Source organism: Endocarpon pusillum (genome assembly GCF_000464535.1).
Source record: "Endocarpon pusillum Z07020 unplaced genomic scaffold C723585, whole genome shotgun sequence".
NCBI lineage: Eukaryota > Fungi > Ascomycota > Eurotiomycetes > Verrucariales > Verrucariaceae > Endocarpon > Endocarpon pusillum.
In genome coordinates, this window is record NW_006913588.1 from 22784 (window position 1) to 47419 (window position 24636).

General features: G+C 50.7%; 9 protein-coding genes across 9 annotated transcripts in view; 6 read left to right on the forward strand and 3 right to left on the reverse strand.

The window, feature by feature from the left end:
• Positions 1-1878, reverse strand: part of EPUS_08805 (uncharacterized protein) — a gene marked incomplete at both ends in the record, with an annotated part of 2679 nt that extends 801 nt beyond the window's left edge. Inside the window, 5 exons of the mRNA XM_007788820.1 lie at positions 242-831; positions 878-1140; positions 1188-1314; positions 1365-1626; positions 1676-1878. Coding sequence (XP_007787010.1) covers positions 242-831; positions 878-1140; positions 1188-1314; positions 1365-1626; positions 1676-1878 — 1445 coding nt within the window. The remainder of the gene's footprint in view (positions 1-241; positions 832-877; positions 1141-1187; positions 1315-1364; positions 1627-1675) is intronic.
• A 2166-nt stretch (positions 1879-4044) lies between these two features.
• EPUS_08806 (uncharacterized protein) lies at positions 4045-5127 on the reverse strand (the record flags this gene model as incomplete). The annotated part of the gene is made up of 1 exon (XM_007788821.1): positions 4045-5127. The coding sequence occupies one exon, from the start codon at positions 5125-5127 to the stop codon at positions 4045-4047; it is 1083 nt and encodes a 360-aa protein (XP_007787011.1).
• A 384-nt stretch (positions 5128-5511) lies between these two features.
• EPUS_08807 (uncharacterized protein) lies at positions 5512-6314 on the forward strand (the record flags this gene model as incomplete). The annotated part of the gene is made up of 2 exons (XM_007788822.1): positions 5512-5540; positions 5603-6314. 2 exons carry the CDS (start codon positions 5512-5514, stop codon positions 6312-6314), a joined length of 741 nt encoding a protein of 246 aa, XP_007787012.1.
• An 812-nt stretch (positions 6315-7126) lies between these two features.
• EPUS_08808 (uncharacterized protein) lies at positions 7127-10189 on the forward strand (the record flags this gene model as incomplete). The annotated part of the gene is made up of 1 exon (XM_007788823.1): positions 7127-10189. One exon carries the CDS (start codon positions 7127-7129, stop codon positions 10187-10189), a length of 3063 nt encoding a protein of 1020 aa, XP_007787013.1.
• Positions 10190-12465: 2276 nt separating this feature from the next.
• Positions 12466-15372, forward strand: EPUS_08809 (uncharacterized protein; the record flags this gene model as incomplete). The annotated part of the gene is made up of 1 exon (XM_007788824.1): positions 12466-15372. The coding sequence occupies one exon, from the start codon at positions 12466-12468 to the stop codon at positions 15370-15372; it is 2907 nt and encodes a 968-aa protein (XP_007787014.1).
• An 806-nt stretch (positions 15373-16178) lies between these two features.
• EPUS_08810 (uncharacterized protein) lies at positions 16179-16958 on the forward strand (the record flags this gene model as incomplete). Its single annotated transcript, XM_007788825.1, has 2 exons — positions 16179-16534; positions 16601-16958. The coding sequence occupies 2 exons, from the start codon at positions 16179-16181 to the stop codon at positions 16956-16958; spliced, it is 714 nt and encodes a 237-aa protein (XP_007787015.1).
• A 2709-nt stretch (positions 16959-19667) lies between these two features.
• Positions 19668-20686, forward strand: EPUS_08811 (uncharacterized protein; the record flags this gene model as incomplete). The annotated part of the gene is made up of 2 exons (XM_007788826.1): positions 19668-20379; positions 20457-20686. The coding sequence occupies 2 exons, from the start codon at positions 19668-19670 to the stop codon at positions 20684-20686; spliced, it is 942 nt and encodes a 313-aa protein (XP_007787016.1).
• Positions 20687-21913: 1227 nt separating this feature from the next.
• EPUS_08812 (uncharacterized protein) lies at positions 21914-22941 on the forward strand (the record flags this gene model as incomplete). Its single annotated transcript, XM_007788827.1, has 2 exons — positions 21914-21999; positions 22065-22941. 2 exons carry the CDS (start codon positions 21914-21916, stop codon positions 22939-22941), a joined length of 963 nt encoding a protein of 320 aa, XP_007787017.1.
• Positions 22942-23805: 864 nt separating this feature from the next.
• On the reverse strand, positions 23806-24276 carry EPUS_08813 (uncharacterized protein; the record flags this gene model as incomplete). The annotated part of the gene is made up of 1 exon (XM_007788828.1): positions 23806-24276. The coding sequence occupies one exon, from the start codon at positions 24274-24276 to the stop codon at positions 23806-23808; it is 471 nt and encodes a 156-aa protein (XP_007787018.1).
• Between the last annotated feature and the right edge of the window lie 360 nt (positions 24277-24636).

Sequence of the window (24636 nt, forward strand, 5' to 3'; positions counted from 1 at the left end):
AGGCCCGCCGGCCGGCTCGAAGGAAGGCTGGAGCTCGGCCAGGGACGGAGTGAGGAGGAGGGCATCGTTGAATTGCAGGGCGGCAACCAGGCTGGCCATGTCCAGCGGATGGCTGGCCCAGCGGGGGTCGATGGCTGGTTGAGGAAATGGGTCCGATGTGGTAATCTCCACAGTGCCGCGCGACAAAGGATGCATGATAGAGACCGTTAGGACTCCAGCGTTGTTATTGAGGATTTCATACGCTGGAGTAATGTTTTGTGACAGCCGAGGAAGGAGTGTGGAAAGCTGGACTTCATAGCCAAGTCGCAGCGACGCATCGTATGTCGACGGAAGATAAGCAGTCCAATTCTCTCGTCCTTGAGCGGCGGAGAGGAGATTGACTAGGTCTTCGCTTGTGGCAGGAGGAATTTGAGGCATGATCTGCTGCAGTGAAGGGAATGCAACGCCGCTGGATGGCATGCCTGTCCAGGGACCGGTTTTCGAGGTTCGATACTCATTGGCTGCCTCGTTGTTGAAGGTTGTATTGGTGTTACATTCATTGGGCGTCGTCAGAGATTGATTCTGGTCTGTATTTGACATAAGACATTGGGATTGCCCAAAAGGAGTATTTGACTTACAAGGGTAATTGACGTAAACCAGACAGTGGTCTTGAAGGTTTCTGCCGACGCCAGGAAGATCTTGGGCAACAGGTATATTAAGCGAGTTCAACAGAGCTGATGGACCGACCCCAGAAAGCTGCAGGAGTTGTGGTGTATGAATGGCTCCAGCCGCGAGAATGACCTCTCTGCGAGCAAGAACTGTTTGTCGAGGTGACGCGGCATCTGCAGCATACTAATGACGATCAGCACCATCCGGCCCTGGGAAGTCGAAAGCTTACCTCAACACCCGTAGCATGTAACGAAACATGGTCATTTTGTTGTCGTTGATTGTCGAAAAGTATGCGAGTAACATGAGAGTTCTGGAATACGTTGTAATTCCTCCTGCCCAAGAAGGGATCATAATATGTTCGTCGAGCATCTGATCGAGTCTGGTTATTCGGTTGGATATCAGAAGCGAGGAAGTATCCGCCAGCAGCAGTCCCTTCATCGGGATCATAGACAGTTGCGACGCCAAGTTGGTTCAGGGCGCGAAACCAGTTGTCTGTAGATAGAATGAGCTTGGTGACAGCAATGGTGGAGAATGTTTACCTGTCTGAGGCCAGTAATAATTCGGGTAACTGACTGAAACTGGACCATCACGTCCATGTACATCAGGAACAAAGGTAACAGGCTGCTGGGCTACACCTTCATAGAAGATCGGAGTAAAGGTTTCGGACTCGACCACAGAGTCAGTATGCTTCTACAGGGGAGATCGGCATGGATTACCTTCTTGAAATATGGTAGCAGATCATCCCAAGCCCAGCCAGGGTTCCCGAGAGATTGCCATGAGTTGTAGTCATCCTGGTTGCCACGATTCCACACCATACCGTTGATAATACTTCCGCCACCAACAGCTCTGCCGAGGGGTATTGGACGTGTAGCTCCGTCGAGCTGGGTTTGAAGAGTCGTTGTAATGTTCCAGTCGTAGATCGATCCAATATCGCGGCCAATAAACTGGGGAATCTGGATCGAGTCCTCATAGTGGTCACTGTTTACAGTCAGCCACTCAGTTGCACCTTTGGTGAGAAACAAAATACAATGGCCCAGCTTCAAGGCAGACGACAGACACGTTCTCATCTTCGGAAAGACGCATAGAGGTGACGAGTCCGGCGATGCCACAGCCCACAACAACATAGTCATAGGTAGCTGTTGCTGGAGTTTGAGGTAGGTCTTGAGCCGAAGAAGGCAGTGTGTACAGGAGCGCAAAGAGCAAAGATAGGTACAGCGCTATGGTAGCCATCCTGATTTGAAGTCGATGATGTTCGTTGATGTTGATGTTCTGATCAGGTATCTTTGGAAGAGTATGGTCGAAGCAGGATTCACCACAGACCTGAAGAGTGAAGAAGATAATAAGGTGCAGTTGTAAGAGTTCTGTCGTCACAAGCAACTATAAACAAGCAAGTAGATAATAGGTGAGGTGGATCACTGTAGAAAACTTTCCATCGCCAGATACGGAAAGTCCGTCACCTCCCTCACGTTTGTGCCTAGAAACACAACCCCAGCTCTCCAGTCTTCCTTGCTTAAGACCTGATACTGTCTGCGTGCCATATCGGTGCTGATTGGCGCCCACAGCATGATTTTTTCTCCAGAGATACAGTTTCCCACCCTCTTGCTTTTTTACAGGTCTTGCATGAATGGGTAAGGGTCTCCCGCTCAGAATCGTCAACTGAAGAAGCATGCAGTGAGCCTTCACGTTGCGTTGCATGGTCTTCTGGCCCCCAGCACTGCCAGAAGAGAGGTGTGCTCATTGTTTGAGCTGCCCTTGAAGAAGTCAGACAGTGTGTCCTCTTGCACTGTCCTCTTCCGCCAGCGAGATAGACGGCAGTTATACCGTGGCGGGCTATGGTATTCACGTCTCTTCCACGCCATCATCAACAGCAGCTTGATGGCAGCTCCAGTGGAAACCCGCGTGATGAGTGATGGCTGGTATTGGAGGTGAAGATATGTTCAAGAGGTCTACAGAGCACAACTACATGGAGGGAAAAAGTGTGATTCTAATGTTCCATGTGGCAGGTGGACCGAGCCGGCTATAGCCGCGGCTAAGCCAGGCTCAGGGAACAGAACAGAGCAGTCCAAGCCTCAACAGCCCACAATTGGGAAGGTCATGCAGCATTATCACCCAGGTTTGGGTTGTAAAACCTCATTTGAACATTCTTTGCACCCCCACAATGCACTTGCACCACCAACCATACCGAGCTTCCCTCACAAATCAATATTCTTGTCCGCAAGAGTTTCTTTGCCAACTCCAGTCAAGAGCCCTGTCCTAGGGCAGCTCCCCCTCTCCTTGGTAGATTCGGCAGACTCATTCTTCGACATTGATTTACTGGGTCATTTATGCAGCATAAGGTGAAGATCGAACGTACATGGTCTACAGATTAGGAGGCATACTGGGTTGTGGTATGTCGAAGGGTGTACTCTGCCCGCACAGTACATGCAGCTGTTTGTAGCAGGGCATGGGTGAAAGAGTATCCCAAGCACTTTCCATACCTCTCAGTGGCTGTGCCTGCAAGAAATGAATCGTGGACAACGGTACCTGAGTACTACACAGGGTGTTGGTAGTGTATAGCATACAAGTTCAGACATGGCCCTTGTTGGGTTTTCTGTGAGTATGCGACCTGAGCCTTTCGTGGTTCATACTCCTTCCGCATTTCTATGCTGGCGGTAACAGCAGTGAGGTTGTTAGTCCTGGCTTGCTCACTCTTGTAGCGTTTTCTCAGCTCCTGATGATGGCTGCTGCAGCCTTCTTCAAAACCGTCTAGGCGGAATGTTCCCTCTGCACATTGGCCCCGGTCATTTCGAGATTACGAGTCATACGTTCTGCACCGAACTCTTCCGTCGCAAGAGCTAATAGTAGATATGGTCGCTCCTGTCCAGAGAAAGGTAGTAGTGATCTGTAGTAAGAGGCATCGTCGCTGCAGCTTGAACTCCATAGATGAGCCATGGTATCCGAGGGACTTCCCTTCCAGTGCCCAGTTCGAATGCTAGACCCCAATGATACTGCTTGTACTTCGCACTCCCCAATTGAGTAGTCGATGATAGCTGCCCTTGTGGGCGCACAGGGCATCATCACGGAAAAAGAATACTCCTGAAGGATCTGTGTACTTTTCACATGATGTAAGGCATGAGAATGAGCATCTTGCTTTGTCAGTATTGAAATACCGAACAAGGACACACTCCAGTGAACATGGGAGCAAGTTCTACAAAGACCAGCCAAGAATAAGGAAAGGAGCATGTGCTTGCGCAAGGACCTTTTGTCTGGTTCAACACAGCTTTCCAGGTCACTGCATGCAAAGGCGAATACCAAATTGTAAACAGCAGCCATAACATCTCCACATCTTGAAGACCCGACACAGATACGACATATGGTATAGGACCAAATATGGACAACAGATCAGTGTGCCGCAATTCATAGGTTGAATCCCCCATGTTTTGCAGCTTCAGCAAATCGCCACAGACCAGCCTCCCTTGCAGCCTTCGTGACAGCACCCACCTCATCCGCTGTAGCTGCTCGGTTGATGTCTGCATATCTCACCTCCTCACTCATACTTCTAGGCTGAGACGGACCCCTTTTCTTCTTGCCGACATGAGCATCAGGATGATACTGCTCCATAATATTGACAAAAGTATCCTTAGATATGCTCTGAGCTAGCCACTTCATGATTGCAACTCCTTCATCCTCTTTTCCGGGCATCACCAGATGCCTTACTAGCAAGCCCTTCTTCGCAATACCGTCGCCCGTGAAAGTGAGGTCTCCTACCTGCTTGTACATGGCCTTGATACTTTCCATCGCTGTCTCTGTGTAATTGACTGCCTTGAGCAATCGCTTGCTTGTTTCTTTGTGCCATGCTTTTAGATCGGGCAAGTATACGTCAACCAGTCCGTCCATCAGCTCTAGGGAATCGAGAGAATCGAAGGCTGACGTGTTATAAATGATCGGAACTTTGAGACCTATCTCACGTCCTTGTAGTATAGCAAGGGCCACTTGCGGAACAACATGTTCCGGTGTAACAAAGTTGATATTATGCACTTTTCCCACATCTTGCAGTTTGATCATCCAGTCAGCAAGATCTTCTGGGGTTAGGTCGAATCCTTTCCTTTGATGTGCAATGTCATGGTTCTGGCAGAAAACGCATCGTAAATTGCAGCCGGAGAAGAAGATGCTGCCACTACCATTATGGCCCTGTATGCAGGGCTCCTCCCCGAAGTGAGGGCTGATAACGTTCACTTTGACAGTTTCGGCGCCGATGAGGCAGAAGCCAGATCTCTCATATCGATTGACGCTACAAAGACGCGGACAAAGATTGCAATGCCGCAAATGAGCATAAGCTAGAGATCGTTTGTGAGAGGCGTCCACAGAAGACAGCAGGTGATATCGAGGAATGTACTCATCAACAAGGAAAGGCGGCGCAAGGTGAAGCTGTCGACTTGCTCTTGCAACAGTCCTGCGTTGTAACCCTGCTCTTGGGGGAGCAATTATCTTCCCGAGCATATCTCGAGGTCCACATAGCTGATTGAGCAAGCTTGCGGTGGCTGAACTGCCTATGGGAAGTATAGCGAGGTTGGAGGAAACGGGATTGCCGCTTGGCAGGCAATATCCGGATAGATTAGGGTGGCACAGTCAACAGTGCTATTCACTTATCAATATGTATCACTAAATTTGTTCCTGACTCTCACCTGAAGGTTGATGCCCAAGACGTCACACAGCCATCCATGGTCGCTGCTTCAACACCAATGTTGACCGCTACAAATTTGTATCTGCCGTTGTTGATCATCACTGCAAAACTCCACCTGACACAATTTTGACCAAGCTCTGCCAATTCATTCTTATTGCGAAAATCCTCGATTCGAAGCGCTCTCAACACCAATAGCCGTCATGGCGTCCTCGAACACTCAATTGCTTTAGTTAGGGATCTCACTCACGAGACAGCATCACGAATCATCGCTAACCTCTTCGTTTCCTATAGCGCCTGTATTGCTCATGGTAACACAATCCTCACTGAACACACCTCGCCAGGCGCCTCCTCAACTTCCGCCTCATCCTTAGCATCCCTGATCCTCCCCAAGATCTCCCATTCTTCACCGCAGAAGCTCACCTACACCCATGATCGACTGTTTGTACACTACATTGCAGACTCTCCATCATCATCATCCAACGCGCCAGATGAAGAGCTCTCTAGCCACGCTGCTCTTACATATTTGACTGTGGCGCAGGCTGATGTTGGACGCCGGATTCCGTTTGCATTTCTACTAGAATTGAAGAAGAAGTTCTTGGCCCAGTATCCGCCCGAGAATACAAACTTTCAAGCACTACCACCATATGGCTCTGCAGCCTTCAACACCACCCTGAGGTCAATGCTCAGTACCTACAACACTGCGCCACCTGCAGATGCACTCAGCAATGCTAAACGAGAGATTGATGATGTGAAGCATATCATGACTGAGAATATCGAAAGAGTGCTGGAAAGAGGCGAGAGGATCGATCTTCTGGTGGACAAGACCGACAGATTGGGAGGTAGCGCAAGGGATTTCCGAGTCAGAAGCCGCGGCTTGCGGAGGCAGATGTGGTGGAAAAACGTCAAGATCATGGTGCTCCTCTGCGTCGTTGTCGTCTTTTTGATGTACCTCTTTGTAGGTATGGGTTGTGGTCTACCAGCTTGGGGGAAGTGCGTTGGCTAGAAGGGTCACTGCTCATGGTGTCATTATCTCTCGAGGTTTGCTCCGAGGAGACTGTATAACTATTCGACATCGGAGATGGACACTGCCATAATATCAATCCTGAAGTACTGTCCCGTGAGGGCATAAATTGTGAACCTATTGTTCAGTATCCCGATGTTGGTACGGCAAAGCCACCAGCATCGTGGGGACTTGTCTGAGAAAGGGAATGCCCAGGCGCTAAGGTATAAGAAATGCTAAACTCACTTGCTCATCACCAACTCTACATCATTCCTTCGAGGTCCAAAGCATCCTCTTATGGTTGACGAGCCCGTGAATAGGGGTGGACGCATCACAGGTTTGCAACAATCCAAATGGTGATCTCTCTCCTCTGCACGCAGTGGCACAGCAGGAAGCAGGGGATGCGACCAATCAGCTTGGAGGACAAACCCCACTTAGCGAGCAGGCAGCCATGCCTTGAGGCTGAGCAGGATGCCTCACAGAATTTCCCTTTCTCATTGTCGAGGGCTCATTTACCATCCCGTTGTTTGTGGTTGTTTGTTGTTGCTGAGAGCATGGTAGAAGTCTACTGTCTCTTCATTTCTCTTCACTTCACAAGTCTTTATCTCACTATGAAGTGAGTTACGTAGAAGTGAATTCTCCTTATCATAACATAACATCACTCCACTTGTCCTCACCCAGTCTGGCTTGATCACGCTGTTACATGTTCTTGTCCAAACACATTATTGTTCACGTTCGTACTCAACAGAGTCGTCTGCTCCTCACCAAGATCTTTGTGCTTTCTCTAAGAAGTCCTACCCAACACATTCAACACGATGCATGCGAGTGAGGATGAGGATGCTGAGCTCAGAAATGCTCTGTACCGATCAGCTCTTGAATCTTCCAAATTTGGGCCGCTTGGCCACCTATGCATGGAACCACTCCCCCAAGAGCTGGAATCAGTAGTGCTATATCGGAGTGTTGAACTGGCACGACTTTGGGGGCATGACACAGACACATTGGTCTTCATAGGTGCACCTCCAAAGCAGCCTGATCAGGCGGCTGAAGCATATGGGCGTATTGCAGCACATTTTGTCCGTGCTCATAGAATTCACAGCAAGAACGTGCTCAACTTAGGTTCGGAAAAGCTTGGAGGGCTGCTTGCACCAACCTCTCAATTTCGGACCGAGCGTCGTCTTAAGAACCAACGTCTCTTACTGGGCGGGAGACCATCTGGCATCAAATATTTGCTTGACTTACGACCCCCCATTGAAGGCGAGGAAGCACTAGTCCTAGTTACTGAACTCAGCTGTTCGAGCGGCGTTTTGAGCTGGTTCAAAGCTCAACAGAAGTATGGCATTCCTAGAACCATGGTATGTGGTCAAGATGATATAGCGCTATTGCCATTGCCAAAGCCGTCAACCCGTGTCAACTATCGTGATCAACATCCAGAACCTCGGAAGAAGAAGTTGCATACTACCCAACAGCCACACGGAGACCCATCGCTCACGGAGCCACAAGAGGACGATGCACCAAGCCAGGACAAGGAACCAAAACGGAGTCGCATTGGCAATTGGGAGGGTATATTTCCTACGGCGCCACCAATTCTTGACGAAGCTGTCAACAACCAAGCAGAATCTGATCCTACTGCGAATGCTAATACCGATAGAGAGCCTTCAGGACCTGGCACAGATTCGGGGATAAATGCGACGTCAGAAGAGCAAGCCCAGGTACAGCCTGAATACTCTCAGCTCCGGCATTGGTCTTCAATAGAACGGCTGCTTCATGCAATCGAGGGCAATGATCCAATGTTAGACTCCGCACCTAAATTATGGAATTTCGTCTCTATGGCCAAGTTTTTTGGATGTGCCAGCAATGAGCGTATCAGTGGGTGGGTTACGAAGTGGTTGTTCACAGCCCCCAATCACAATTTCATACAGTGCAACCCAGAGATCTGCTATCGCATTGGCCTTGATATTCAGTCTGAAGCTTTGCTCAAAGATGCTTTCTCCATACTTGTAGGAGAAAAGGCCTTGATTAACGTGCATCACGAACATTCAGCAGTCCGGAGCCTAAACATACAGAGCTCTGTCGCTGGTCGCAGGCTTGAGCTGCTTGATGATGACGACGTTAACCGCATTGACCACGCTGCAAACATCTTCATAAAGCGGATCCAGTCAACCTATGAGGCACTAATTGGACAAGATATGCACTGGCTGGAGCAGTCCACCGTCTTTAGCATTCTTGCAAACTTCGTTGCACATTCCAATCGCGAGAAACAGATTGCTCAGCAGTTGAAAGAACAAATCAAGACCTTCGTGCGAGCAAGAGTGCTATGGGTCTTGGCACGGAACTACGAAGGTGACATGCCGGAAATGGAACAGGCCCCGGAGAGTGTCCGGCCTTTCTATCCCCACGCTTCTGCTCAATTCTCCAGATACACCGAGCTCGGCGAAGAAGAACGCATTTTTTCTCGTTTCTTCTGGCTGGCACTTAGAAAAGAGGATTTTGAAGTGGGTGATAACGCTGTCTTTACTCTTCCCCTGATTCGAAATGGCTCTAGCTTACAAGGCGTGCCGTGTCCGGGATGGAGCAGCTTGGCTAGAAATTTACAAGGCGGCTCCACCAAAAACAAGTTGATCCCGATTGAAAGGGATAAGCTGTGTGCGTCAGCTGCCAGCTTCATGAAAATCCTCAATGAACGGTATTGGAAGGGACGTTCAAAACAAAAGGATCACGGTAGCTTCTTGAACAAAATCCTGCACCCTCAGCGGCAAAATGCAAACAGTATACCCACTGAAGCACAGCCAAGAACGCCATTCTGCCAAGCTTTGCCGGATGAAGAGATCGAGTTTGACAACCGCGCATCAACCTCTGCTATGCAGCATTTCGAGGACTTACACCTGTCAAGCCCAAAGCGAGCCCGTGCAACAGACCCTATGAGACACCCTACTGAAGAAAAACGAACTCGACTGGATGTCTATGGTATGCTTGGCAGAAGCGACCAGACGAACAACAAGCAAACAGACCTTCCTATTCGTGTTGCCGTACCTCAAGGCATGAGCAACGCAATGCCAGTAGAGGGACCGAGGTTGATGAAAGTAGCCCAGTGGCAGGCTGTGGAAAGCCCAGAAGCACATGAGCCCCGATTTGCATACGTGGAGACGGAAGTCTCTATCAATGATAGCAGCCCAGCATCTGACGAGAAGACTGATGCATGGCAACCTCTATTCGAGGAGCCAGCTCACGTGAGAACATTGAAAGAGAAGGGACCCGAGAGACCCAATGGCCCAGACTACTACGACGAGCATTCTTTCCCGATCGAGAAACTGCTGAACGAAGTCACGCAGGCCGTAAGTAGGATTTGTGATGAGGTACTACTGGCCCCGCACTTCTTTCAGGACGATGAAATTCCTCCCACGGATCTCATTGACAGCTTGATGAGTCTTACCGATGATGAGTGGAAATATCTCCCTCTTTGGGCGGGTGGATGTGATGATGGCAGCGGTGGGGTGTTCAATGACCTGGAACCACCAATTCTTGAGGCAGGAGGATTTGATGGTGGCACACGTGGATTAGGATGTAGTAGGGAGAGCTCTGCTATCGGCAGCAGCAGCAGCTGGAGTGAGATTATCAGTACGGTCGGCAAAGCCTCTAAGGAGGCGGTTGATGGTACAGCGACCGAGACTGCCACCGTCCGAAGTCTAGATGATGTCGATATGGATGTGAGATCGCTGGATGATGAGTCGAGTACGCGGCAGCGGGAGACGGAAACGATGGAGAGCATGGGCTTTTCCTCGGCTTACGACCTTGATGCCAACGACAATATTGAGAACCCGGACTCCAACAATGACGATGTTGATCTCGAAGAGCCTGAATGGTATGATTGCGATATGTGAAGAGTGGTGAACAAGAACATACAGGAAGGCTGTTTTCAACTTCAGGTACAAGGCGTTCGGTGTTGGTCGGCAACAGGAAAGAGCCATGACAAAAGCATGTCAGAAGTCAGGCTGTGCAAGATTGTTGTGGAGGCATCCAGCCGGAGTAGTTCAACAAGATTCAATTACAATTTTGACACAATTTTCTTTCTCTACCTTAAGAGTAGACCAGAGATGCTAACGGCAAGCTTCTTGGGTTGAATTGACCAGGTATTCCTGCTGATGAGTGTGTGTGCTTGCTAAATATTGCAGAAGCTGATATGTTCAAGTCTCATCCCCTGGAGTTTACTTGATGCCTGTAAATACGTTGTCCTCTGTTCCATTGAAGCTGCAAGGACAGGGGTGATAATGCGTTCGGCAGCACGCCACATGCAAGATAGATCTCACCTTGATTGAGTTCTTGATTGACCTGTCTGCAATCTGCAGGAGGACTGCAGGAAGTGTCTTGACCTCAAGGGGTTAAGGGTGCGCAGGAGACTGATCTACTAACTATAGCTCATTGCACATCTTTCCACTGGAGCTACGGAGTCGACTACAAGCCGTCAACTATCTAACTTGACCCAGGAGCCGAATGAGCGGACCGCTGCTCTGTGAACGATCCGAACGTCGGATCCAAGATCCCAGATACCAGGTCCCAGATCCGATCTCGCATCCACCTCGAAAGGATATTTAGTGCTCATCATGCACTAGGATAGAATGCTACTCACTACTGTGGATGGATTGGGAAGAACATTCAGCGCACACCGACCTTTCAACAGGTACCTACGTACATAGTAGTACGCCACAAATCATTCTTTGCCGGCGCGGGAGTCGGAGAATTACCATGATCCCAGGCCCAAAGTGCTTAAGGTTGCGCCCCAACTGTACTCGAGTACTCCGTACTAAGTAGTACGGGCGATCTCCACTAGTATTTTCCCGGGTAAACCCTTTCTGTACAGAACAGCTATGCTCAAAAAAAGGTTAGATGTAATGACTTGACTGATCCGAATGGATGCACACAGAGCAGCTCTACAGTGACGGATCATAACACTGTGTCTCTTTAATAAGAACTAGCTGCTCTTAGCACCAGACTAACATTGCCTCAGGCCACCCCTGTAACACTAGTATGGTATTTAGCGAAAGTAATGTGGGTGGGGTGGCTCAGAGGACTATGTATTACTATTACGGATACATGATCTTCCTAAAAGTGATGAGAACAACTAAACGCCAATCAAATCAGAATGACACTAAAGTATAAAGTGTTGAATTAGGAAACCTTAGAAGTCCTTAGAAGTAAGTATATCTCATGATGGCCTGGAGACAGTGTAGAAACAGATATGTACTGCGTACTCCGTAGAGGTGGTATTATTTCGCCTTATGACATAATTTACTAGTGCCCCACCGACATTACTTTGGCCAGACACCATAGTAGTTAGATCCAGCTGGAGTGGTCACACAACTTGTCATCCCTGGGACGATCACCGACCTACTCAGAGTACGCTGGTACCCTGTCCCATGTTTTGCTTACGTGTAAAGCGATCAAGTATGGCATGTCAATTGCGCTGAATTGCGCTGAATCACGCTGAAGCACGCTGAAGCACGCTGTAGCCTTCTCCTCTTTCTGCTGGTGGTGGACAACAATCAAATCATCAGTTAGGCACTGAGAATGATGCCCTGTGAAAAAGGTTCGTCATGCCTGCTCCTGTGTGGTTGCATGTGGCTTGCGTGGCGTGTGAGCCGCTTGATTGATTCACTAAATTACTGGATTTGATGAGCAGCTGTCTGGCTGTGCTGGGTTAGCTGGACCACGCCCCAGCAACTCAAAGTATATTTTGTGAGCTACTAGGGAGTAGTAGTTAACTATTCGTTCTCCATCTGCCTTGTCACGAGCTCACCGCTCACCACTGGCCAGCCCACCACCCTGGCTGTGCCTTTTCGCCCTGCATTATTAGTACTACCCTTGTTTCTGATTGTTTCGTCCCAAATTCCACCCCGCACAATCTCATGGCATCTCGTAACAGCGGTACTACTTCTACGGAGTACATCGTTCCTTTGTTTTAGCCCTGGTCATAGTTAGATTGGATATCGTCTTTTTTGATTCTTGAACCATCACCTGGTTCTTCAGATTAGAGCCGGCAAGGGACGTCCTAATTTAGTCCCGGCTGTCCACGTCATGTGTTTCAAGACATGTTATGCAATACGCGATTCATCACATTTCTCTACTGCTCTCTGTCTGTCTTTCCACAGCCAGGTGATCAATGGAGTCAGGATTTAAGAGATTCTTTCTGCGCAAGAAGAGCAAGAGTAAGCTGGACTTGACCAAAACACCACCTCTAAACACTTTGCTGCAGACTGCCAGATATGACGAATTTGCTGCCGGGCCAGCTCCTACTGTTGGCGCTCGGCCAATCAAGCCTTCCCAGAAGGGCATGAGGCGAAAATCTTTCTCGCATCTCAGGGCGAAGAGCGTCGGGGCACGGGAGGCCAGGCAGCTGGGGCACAGCAACTCAGATGCACGGCCGCGAACAGCACCCAACATCCAGCCGCCTCTTCTGAACGGGTTAGATCCTTCAAACTCCAGCTACCAAAGTGGCATATCCCAAAATGAGACTCTTGTGCGATCTGAAAGTATGCAAACACCACCAAACGTTCCCGAACTGCCAAAAGCCTCAGCTGAGATGCGAGGGCCAAAATACTCCGACCTGCTTCAGGCTGCTGTTTTTGCGTCCAAGACAAAATTACCATCTGAAGCCAAGCGAACGTCATTTGATCGTTACAATGAGAGTATTGCAAGTCGGAACTCGAGGTACGCCGGACCACCAGCAATATTAAAGAACAAAGGTGTTGTCCGAGATCCCCCAACCCATAGAGACAAGAGTGCTCCTCTTACAGACAGCGTGGACACACACGGCGCTAGCTTTGGGGCTATGAGGGCATCCCGTGATGCCAAAAACCCGAGAACTCATGCAGCCGCTGGAAGACCTGGCACAGGTATGCCACAAGCTTCTGCTGCGAAAGTCAACGATATTGTCCCTGCAGCCACTGCGAATAACGCAGAAAGGGAGGGCCCGCTAAAGCCTGGATCCGGAAGCCCCCAGGACATCGTGCCTCCACTGACACCTAGTGAAAGTCGCCGATCGAAGAGGAAAAGCATCAGACAGACTGATCTTTCGTCACAATTAGCACCAGCTTTACCAGGGCAACCAGCGCCTTTAGTGCCTCTACTAGATCCTTCTGCTCGTCTTGCCACTCGCAAGAGATCCAAGACACTACCAGACCCTGCAAGGCAAGATAATGTCCCGGACTGGCGCCGAATTGGAAAGCCAGCCATACTCACTCTCAAACCATTTGAAGCTGGCTCGGGCGAGTTGGCAGCCGCTGATAGCACGCTCGATTCCTCTATCTCGCCTGGCGTGAGTAGTACTCAACCGAACATCACCATCGAGGACCTGGTGTCCACTCCTCAGCCTTTGGATGTCACCTCGGCTGACGTGCCTCCACGCGTGAGCTCTAACAGATCGAGGCGGAAACGCGACAAGGACAAAGACCATTCTCGTGATCTTGTGGGGGGACCGAGAAACAAGGTTTCAGAGGTAGTGCTTCGCGTCAGAAGCGCAAGCCAGGAGAAAGCCACCCCTTCAAGGGAATTAATGGACCTGACAGCTGATGGTCCTGCTAGAAAGGCAGAAGATGTGAACCAGAATGATTACGACAATGACAGAGAGGAGACCATAGCTCCAAAGGCGGACCCGCTGCAGGCTTTGCGAGCTTCTGTGGTCTCTGCAAACAGCTATATACAGAGGGGGGGAGACGATGTGATGCTCGAAGAGATCCTGCATCACCGTCCCAGCCAAAGTCAGCCTCAACACGAAATCGACAGCCACCCTTCGACGCCTGGTGACGTCCATTTAGGTGCCCAACCTGACAAGAAAGACGAGACTTCTCCTGCCGTCGACTCACACTCGCCAACAGGAACCACTGCTCTGAACCCAGCTTTACAGCCTCCCGCTCTTCACTTAGATGTGACTCCGAGTGATTCCAGACCTGCGAAACCTCCACTCAAGCCGTCTGCCGCCAATGCTTCACCCAAAGTTTCTCAGCAAGAGCCAGCTCTCGGGAGGACGAATTTGCCAATTTCAACACACCGCGAAACATCTTTCTCCTCGGAGGACATTTTACCGCGTGCCGAAGCCGACACAACACAGCATCCTTCATCGACACAAGCTATTGCCAAGGCGCCTTCCACAAATTCACCCAGCAATAATGACTCAGCAGCAGTTCTCCAGCGCCATGAAGATATCACACCCCCTAGCAGCATGGAGGATAGAGTCCCAGCAATCCTTACCCGAGATTTTGCTCCTTCCCAAGTACCGCCACGGGGCCGCGCTGGGGAAGTTATTGGCGGACCTCAATCAACCGTGGCTCATGAACTCTGTACCCAGAAGCCGGAGCAGAACAGAAGCAGTCGACGAGGAGGTTCCACACACATTGGACAAGCGGAGCTCGGAAGTCAACTTTCTGAGCTTGACCGCTCATTTGCAGCCAAAAAGCAAGCCGCTGCCGAAGCGCTGCTTAAACTACAAGCGTTAATGGCCATGCCGACTTGGGACGAGACTAGCACCATTGACAGCCTCAGGGAGTCTACAAAAATGCCCAGCCATTGGCGAAACCTGTCGATTGAGGACGGTAGTCCTGTTGCACCAAGTGACATCTTCAAAAGGGTAAAGATGCCTATCCTATCACCACCACTCTCCCGACATTCAACCCTTTCGAGTCAACAGGGGCGAGGCGTCAGAGAAAATCCTGAGAGACCGATGAATGGAAGAGCGGAGGGGACTTCGACTGCCCCTCCCGATGCAGATCTGGGTAACGTATCGTCCATCCAAGTGCAGGAAGAGCATGTCATTACGAGCACAGTACCACTAGAGTCATCCGAACAACTTCAGAACAAGCGGAGGGGCAGGAGCGACACAGCTTCCTCTCACGCGAGGGGATCTCATTCGCGGATGGGCAGTATGGTGTCAGCTATGAGTGGGACGAGTGCACATAGCCTGCCTTACCACATGGTCCCAGCCAGAAGCAGCAGTATGAGGGACAGTGATAGCGGCGCTGGCGATGTGGGCGAGTCGCCGAAGTTTCGTGTTGGGGAGCTTGGATGGCATTGAACCAGTATTACACGCACAGCATATTCCACATTCGAAGTTCTGATTTAGAGCATCACGGGCGCAAGCCCTCTTGCAAGGTTACCCATTTAAACGTCCTTGCAGATCCCTATCCGCGTCAGACACCAGGATTTCACCTTGCAGCGGGTAGCATAGACTCTTGGAATTATACTCGTAGCTTCTTTTTTGCATAGATGATAGCTGCAAGACGTTAAGGAATATTAGTGTGTGCCAAGTGAAGTGGAGCTTACTTACTATTAGTATGCAGGATTTTACGGTACGGACTACGGAGTAGATCTTTCGAGATTCCCCTTCCCCAGACTGCCACAGGTAGAGTACCCGACTGGCCTCTCCGCAATCTTGAAACTCCTCCCTGTAACCTGCTTCGGAAGTTTTGCTTTTCCCAAGGACCTTTAGGCAACATGAAACATACTGGTTTGATGGCCTACACGTCTCTCCCTGCTAGCACCATTACTACCCAAAAGAATCCACCCCAGGGGTAGGACTGCTTCGAAGCCCGTTGCAGTGATGTCGTATCTGTACTACAATCCTACAACACCATAGAGACAATCAAGCTAAAGCAAGATCTTCTGACGCATTTTACGTCCGGCTCCCCGCGAGAATTTTTGGGGCGTTTCACATTGCTTAGGTCAAATTGCTCAGATCACATACACAGGCCTATCATTCATATTGACTGACTGGATTGCCGTTGTCAGCAAATAAAAGCTCCTTCCACTGTCAGTGTGTTCCTGGTTGCTTCCAGACATATCTCTTGATATTGTTTCTTTCCCCCCAACTCTTCTGCTGTAATGTGTATGCTCTTGGTTTATAAATTCTGTACTCACTTACAGAACACCAGCCCTCCGAATGCGAAATTCATCCCGTGCAAGCATCACCCACGACTTGTAATAGAGGCTCAATCCGGTGGACCGCACTCTATTCAAGAAAAACGGCTTTCGAATCACCTGGAGTGTAAGTTTTCGATTTTTGCCATCATCTGTCGCAGCAACGAGATTGACGGCTACACAGACTGTTTTCGAAATGCACAAACAGTGGTAGTGCATGTCGGCCACGTACTGCCTCCTGGAACTTGTGTTCCTGACCCCTCGTTGGCTGTGGGTGTCAAGGGCGGCGCCGGTCAAGGTGGTGCTAGCTCGTCAAAACTGTGAGTGCTTTGCTGTGCCTACGTAGTAAGCTACTTAACGTATCCTGGCACTGATTAGGGCAGTAGTTACTTTCGGCGATGTGATGGGTTCTATGTCGATGTTAATGGGGAACCCTTGCCTACACAGAGGGAAGCGTACCAAGCCGCTCAGCAGGCGCAGCAGCGGTCGACGCAGCAGCGTTCTCCTCAACCAGGTCCAGTCCAGCAGGATCCTCTCCCGCAGAATCCACCACCGCAGGCTCCGCCCAATCAAGACCGAGGCTCGATGACAGGTTCCCAAATCTTACCAGAAGAGCGCCAGGAAATCTGTCAACCGACCTCGGGCCTAACCCAGCAACGTTCTTCCTCGCAAAGTCCGCCCCGGGAAGCCGCTCAGCAGCAAAAGCAAGAGCGATCACGTCAAGGCCAGCAGCGCCAGCGTTGAACGGAGGTACAATGTCCTCAATTGCTGTTGCCTGAAGCAGATCAAGCACTTATATCTTGGATATGTGTGCAGTAGACGACGAGGAAGCCTTTAGAACAGTGTACAGAGTGTCAACTGTGGGTTGTCGTTCTTGAAGGGTGCTCCACTTGACTATAGTAATCGGGCTTAAGAGCTGCGAGACAGCGAATATGTAGACAGGTCACCCAAACCACAGCCTATGTCCATCTCCATTGAATCCAGCCCCTGTTGAAGCCTACCAAGTTACTGACGGTTTCTCGCGCTGTGTACATCGCTGTGCACGCTATAGATTGTCGTTTTACTAGTACACATCTTTCACTTCCTTCCAAAGTCCCCCGTCGTCCTGCTCACTTTCTTGGCTTAGGGGATAGTGACTCCTTAGCGGGCGCCCTCTCTCTCTCTCTCTCTCTTTCCGTCCGCCAAGCATCCAATCTCAACTTTTCTTCTTTAGGCTAAGACTAGTTGAGCGGCTAACCATGGCAAGCCCCTGACTAATTCCGCTAGATAGTTACCTCACTTACTACGTACGTAGTACAAGCTGTAATTACCCTGCATCTTCCCCCAGCTCTCCTCCTCAATCTGGTCTCGATTCGTCCCGGTCCATTGAACTTAATACTACAAGTACATCCACACGAAGGTTAAGTCGAGTGCAGAGCAGCTCCTGTTCTCCTCTTCAAGCCTTCATGGAGGGGACTACCTAGTTTTGATTGGCTGTCTCTCCTCCCGACCTGCTGCGTTGGTCTATCCCCATGGCTTCTAGCACCAAAATTCAAGACCTCGCGACCTTTTTGCTTTATAGTCATCATTCTGTGTGCAGCCGGATGCACTGATGTCAGATAGTGCCCGAATTGGAGAGCAACATAAGAGGTAGGTTTCCTGACTGTCTTTCCTCCCATAAGTTCTTGACTCGCCATCGTTCTGAAAGCCCTTGGTCGTTCACTATTTACTTGGTCATTCCCTAAGTACTGTCGCTCATCCGGTACCCGTGGTGTAACTTTCAAACTGTGGTATCCCTGGATTTGACAGTGGAGCTAATCCCGCCTACTTCTTCAACGGGAGTGGCGCTTTGGGCACATTTGAGACTTGCCAGGCAAGGTGTAAGCAAGATGCCGACACCTGTCTGACCTTCGCATTCGGAAGCGGGCAGTGCCTACTTTACGCTGCAAACGTGTACGTTCTTGGCCCTTCATCCACTTGCTTGGTTGTGATTTCTGACCAAACGACAGCGCTACTATTGTAGTAGCAGTTCCGACAAGTTCTTACACCTTTTTCTCGGTCAACTGCCCAGCTCCTGCTCCAGCTCCCGATCCTCCTGTTGTCAAACGACGAGCTGGAGTTCCCACGCCTCTCGACAGCTATCAACCAGGCGAACGATCCGCTTTCTGCTCTTGCGCAGTTGAAGTGCCCGCTACGTCGAGCGTTACAGTGTCTACCACATCAATTGTGGTGGTAACAAGTTCTCTTACAACGACAGCTACTGTTAGCACTGCATTCGTAACTACTGTCGCTGCCCCAGAGCCTGTCACTGTCACAGCGACCACAACCGCATAGTTTATCAAGGATGATTCGGCCGCAAAGGGTCGAGTTGATGGTCGATGCTGGATGGAAATGGCACTCTGATCAGACAAAAGCTGGAGAGAACAACTGTAAGCAATACCCCTTGAATTTAGGGGTGTTGCTTGGGAGGCATCTTGGCTTTGTGGGCTGATAAATATCTTTACACGAGTATAAAATCTAACGCAGTAAGGCATATCTGCTATATCTAGGGACTTGTGGTCTTGACTTGCCTCCTCTTTAAGTCCAGTTATGAACTTTGAGAGCTATTTCCAGCTTGGCGATTGGTAGAACACCGTTTCGCCTCCCAATGAGAAGCGGTGTGAATATTTCCATCAAAGTAGATACAACCATATCTAGGTGCTTCTGCTGGAGCAAGCAAGACGAAGACTGTTTCTCTGTTTTGTATCGGCCATAGCAGAACCGCGAGTATGCTAACGGACCTTGTGGCCATGACGTATGGACTCAGGGATCTACCAAATTACCAACACCACGCCACATCTTATCTACTAGGGGGGCATGAAGTACTGTTAATTCAGCCCTAGTATTTCTTACTCGAAAACGTCATTTGTACAAGACGGCTTATCCCAGATCAGATTAAAAGGTAAATTTTCCACCCATTCGAGTGGATGTGCTCAAGCTAAGCTTTGCAATACCAAATCACAGCACTATGATGCAAGAATGATAACTAGCCGCTACTAGCACCTGCCTTACAATCCATACTACGTAGTATGCCTCCTCCCGTAGTATACATTTCAGTCCTGCAGTTGACGTTCTTCTTTCCTACGTGTCTATTCTTCCGGCTTGCTTTCCACGACGAGTTTCTTTGTTATTAACTGTATCCCTAAGGGTTCTGTTCTTTCTAGACCGTCCAGTGGGGCCTTGGAACTGTTTCTCATACTCCATAGCTGTAGTACCTGTTGACGGACTTCCGGGGACACCGCCTCGGGGAGCTATTTACGTGTCTTCCCCTTCCGTGTTGCCTACATACTTGGTTGAGCACCTCCTCGGTTGGTCACTCACTAGGCGGTCAACACTGTCTCGCTTGTTTCGTTTGAGCTCATCTTGCAACTTGCTTTCCCACCGGTACGGCGATTGTAGCTCTAAGCTTGAGCACGAAGGATCAGTGATTCGAGCATGGCAGAAACATCTACCGCGGACAATGGTCTGTCACCTCACTCTGGCTCAACGTCAAAGCCGGCCAACAACAGCGGCGATGTCTACGCTTCAACGACGTTTTCCGAACTGTACGAAAACCTCCTCGCCAAATGCCGCACCAACCCGCCCCTACTTCCACCTGTTGCGCCATTTGCCAAAACTACCGCAAGAACAATCCGCGCACCTGAACTCGGCAAAGAGATCGCCAATCTCTCGCTTCATCCTACCCTCGAAGCTGCCCTCCACATTTTGAATCTGGACTTACCTTCCGCCCATTTCCTGCTTCGTCACATGCAGTGTGAGCCGGCGTGGGAGGGCATGTTCCTGCACGGGATCCTGCACCGTGTCGAAGGAGACTACGATAACGCGCGAGCTTGGTACCGGGATGTGAAAGACAGTGAGGTGTTCACGTATGCGTGGGGCAAGTCCTCTGAGTCTGAATCGGAGTCCAGGCCGGCAAAGTCGACGAATGGGATCGACGCAGCTCTGGGCTTGATAGCTGACATTCAGTCCTTGAACGAGACCGGTAAAGGCGACCGAGAGGAACTGGAAAGCAGGAGTCTTGATGAGATTCGAGCTGTTGTCGCATTCTGTGCGAAGAGATTTGGGGTGCAGAGCGTGGCAGATGCGAGAGAAGCCTGGACCAGGAATGAAGGGAAGATTGACGACAAAGCACAAGCCATGGTCGTTGGTGGGGAAGGGTGGAGACATTTTTGAAACACGGCACGCCGTGATTGATCCGATGATTCTCATTATCCGGGTGACAAGCGGCACCTTTCAAGCCGTTATCTGTCAGTGTCAGTGTCAGTGTCAGCGTCAGTATCGGTATCGGTATCATTATCAGAAGACGAGGCGGTGAGATGGCTGTCAACGAATCAGAATCAGAAGCTACTGGGTATATCACCAAAACTATGTGTCGGAACGAGCAGGGCATGTGGCAGATCGAGCCCAAGTTCCACCCGCTCTCGGATTTGTCACTTCACCCGCTTTATAGATGACCCGATAGTGGTATGACAGGGACAAGTAGGGTTGCCTTTTATCTCAACATCTGCGATTGGCGATGCTGCCAAGTGGGGGTGCTGTACAACTGAACGACGGGGAATGGGCACATGAAAGGGCAGATGATGGATGAAGCCTGTGATTTGCACATGGGCATGTGGCTGGAAGGGATGTTGCCTCCGTCCGCAAGTCACGGAGAACACGGTAGCAATGATCGTGCATCTCTGATTCCATTAGCCAGAAGTAGTCCGGTGGAGAGGTATCAGATTGTTGATAAGAGAGGAGATGGAGGAGTCTTGTTTGTGGGCTATGGGCTATGGGCTATGGGCTATGGGCTATGGGCTATGGGCTATGGGCCGTCATGTCCAGCTGTGCAACGTTCCACCAGCAGGACTATCGCCGGACCTGGCATTCGGCTGCCGAACACACAAGTACATGATCTTTCCGTCTTTCCGTCTTCCGTGGGGTCGTAATACAGCAAAGCAGATTGAAGAGATTGACGAGATTGACGAATACGTGCGTCAGGATCTCTTCTGCTTCGCAACTCACAGCAAACAGGCCCATCCATGCATTTAAGTGGATCCCAGCCGTCTCCTGCTTTGTCAGGAATTCCCCCGTCTGCATCAAGCCACACAACCTTATCGGGTGCCACCACTAGAATCTCAAGCCTAACCTCAAGCCTAATCTCAAGCCTAATCTCAAGCCTAATCTCCGGCTGACTACGTATTGCCCGGAATACTACTACCACTATGTACTACGTGTGTACGTACTTCTATGTTACTACTCCGTAGGATGATGACGCCAGATGGCCACCGATCCGTTTCTTCCCCGTCAGGAACAAGCAAACCAGCGACTCTGACAGGCTGACCTGACAGGCCGACCTGACAGGCCGACCTGACTAGCACAAAACCCTCATCAAACCGACCTCACACCGACTTCACACCGACTTCACACCGTGAGACCCGGACTTCAGCCTCAACCGCACTCCAGCCCCTCGCCCCATTCCCATCCCATCCCATCCATCCCATCCCAATCCCAATCCCAATCCCAATCCCAATCCCAATCCCAATCCAATCCCAATCGTGCTTGCCATGTCGGGAAGATTGGGCCACAGATGCCATCGATCTGCATCTCCCAAAAGAAACACGCCCGGGGACCCTCTTTTTAATATTAAAGGCAGTGCTGCATCGTCCATTGAGCCGATTGCAGAACAGCATCCGCCGAGCATGGCTGCCAGTTTCCTGCAGTTCTGCGCCACATGCGAAAAGCAAATCTTTACTCCTAGTAATTCCATCCTCTACTGCAGTGAAGCGTGAGTGTTAAAGTTCTCTCCCAACCACCCAGCCACCTTCCACTTCCTCCTAACCATCTCCACAGTTGCCGTCGCAAAGACTCCTGCAAACCACTCTCTCTCTGCGCCGGTGCAATGACTCCTTCAACCACCCCACCCACATCGACTCCTTCGTCCTCTCCTCGGCCTATCCTTCCAGCTCGTATCCCCACTGGATCCTCCTACACATCGGCCTCCTTCCAGTCCAGATTACCTACAGACCACCACAACGCCAAATCAGATCTCGACCCGACCGAATGGAAGCCCAAAATACCCCGTCGCGGCGTCTCCTCCACCACCACCACCACCACCACCACCACCTCCTCCTCCTCCAATAATTCGGAAGCATTCCGCTACCTCAGCCGCTTCAACCAGTCAACCACAACACCTAATGGAGAAGACATGACTACCGAGCGCATCCAGCGTCCATCGCTGCCCAAGGCCAATAACAATCATCATCACCACAGCACAACCAGCATCACCAGCCTCCTTAATAACAATACCATAACCACCAACGGCAGCACCCCGAGTCTCTCCCAAACCCCCACCACAACCCCATCCAGCCTCAGCACCAGCATCGACTACACAACCACCACTCCGAACTACGACTTCAACACCCGTCCCCTCCCACCGCGTCACGACCCCTCCTACTCGAGCAGCGCCGGTGCGATCAAGGGCGGCTACGACCTCGTCATGCCGTATGTCGCTCCGCCCGCTCCGCCGGTCGTGGCGGGATCGGCGCCCGATCATGTGCATCTGGACGGTGAAGCGTGGGAGAAGCAGACGGTGAGGAAGTTGGCGCCGGCGGCGGGTTCGGAGGGTGAGGTCAGGGAGGGGCTGGGGAAGCTGTTTGGTGGTAGTGGTGGTGCTGGTGCTGGGGATGGAATGGAGAAGATGAACAAGAAGAAGATGGGGGAGATGTGATGGTATTCTTGATTTTGCTGTGATTGTGATTGTGGTTATGGTTATGGTTCGATTATGGTGAGAAGTCGAGTGGAGGTCAGCCTGTCGTCACCTCGTCACCTCGTCACCTCGCGTAGCTGGCTGATGAACCAATCAATCAATCAACCAATCAATCAATCAACCAATCGCTCTGTCTGTCGCTGCTACTGCCCGCTGGCGTGAAGATTCCTATTCACGATTTTTCCAAACCCTGAATCTGCGGTCCTTGATACGGATTGAAGTCCCCATCCCTTCGATTTCTGCATCCCTCTCTCTTTCTCTCCTCCTTCTTCTCTTTCTTCTCCTTCTCCTCTTAACAACAGGAGGCGGTCCCCCTCTTCCCTCATTCCGCTATACATACATACATACATATATATATATATATATATATATACATTCATTTTTATTAACGTGAGGGCTTCTGATCTATAGCGTAATGTCGCATAGCATAGTGTTACAGCAAAAAACAGCTGAGACTAGGCTAGACTAGGCTGAGTATGAGTATTATTTGATACTGAATTTACTGGTATCGATATCCATCTCTCCCTTTCCCTTTCCCAGAACGACCAAGGGCAGCCAAAAGAGCTCTATCGTGAATACAGTGGAGCTGGGCAACGGTAAGATCTCTCACTTTGGTAGTGGATAGGGGGGCTACGTACGACCGACGAAGTGATATTGGACTTTCTACCTTCCCGTGTGGGAGTGGGAAGGGGGGAGTTGCCTTGCCTAAATTACTCCTGTCCTGTCTCGTCTCGTCTCGTCTCATCTCATCTCAAGCTGGGATTATAGATATCGTTCTTTTTTCTTCTTAACTTTTCAAAACCTGTTTTCAGTGAGTGGCCATGGTCACCTCAGCAGCAGATCGCCTACCACAGCTCTGTGATCGGACATGTAGACACCATCATCGAAGCGATTGGGCAGCACGGCGTAGCCGGTGATGTGCCATGGTGAAGCTGCGTCGTCCTCGTCCTCGTTCTCGTTTCGCTTCGCGTTCGCGTTCGCGTTCGCCTCGTCCTGGTCCCGGTCCTCGCTTGTATTCTCGGCCTCCCTTCGATATTGGCGTGTAGGATCCTCATCTCCGTCTGTGTCTCCGTCTCCGTCACTCGAATTGACACTAGTACCAGAGCCGACATCGACATGGATGAAGTCGATCCTCCTACACCTCCCGTCCCCATCTCCGCGTCCATCGAAACCGGTGAATGTCATTTCATGGCCGTACCTGCGTTCCGGTGGGATGGAGGGGCGGATATCGCGGAGCCCGCTGCCGGGCGCGTTGAGGACGGTGTATGCGTCTTCTTCTTCTTTTTCTTCTTCCATGCCACTTCTCCCGCTCTCTTCGGTAGCGGGGGCATCACTGTTCAGATCGCCGCTCAAGACCACAGCGTCGATACCCCCTCGGTCGCGCCATTCGCGCCTCGTTTTCCGTATTTCTCGGAGAATGATCTTGGCGCCCTCGATGCGGCTCCGTCGGCCCTGGTCGTCGAGATGCGTGTTGAGGACCAGTATCCTCCTCCTCCGCTCCCTTTCCCCTTGGCCACTAGCACAAGCACTAGCACTAGCACTCTCACCCCCACCCCGCGCCTCCAACACCACCCCGCCACAGATCCTCACACTGGCTGCATCCCACCCCCTCGACCCCGGCACCCCCGGCGTCGGACTCAACCACACCGTGCGTGC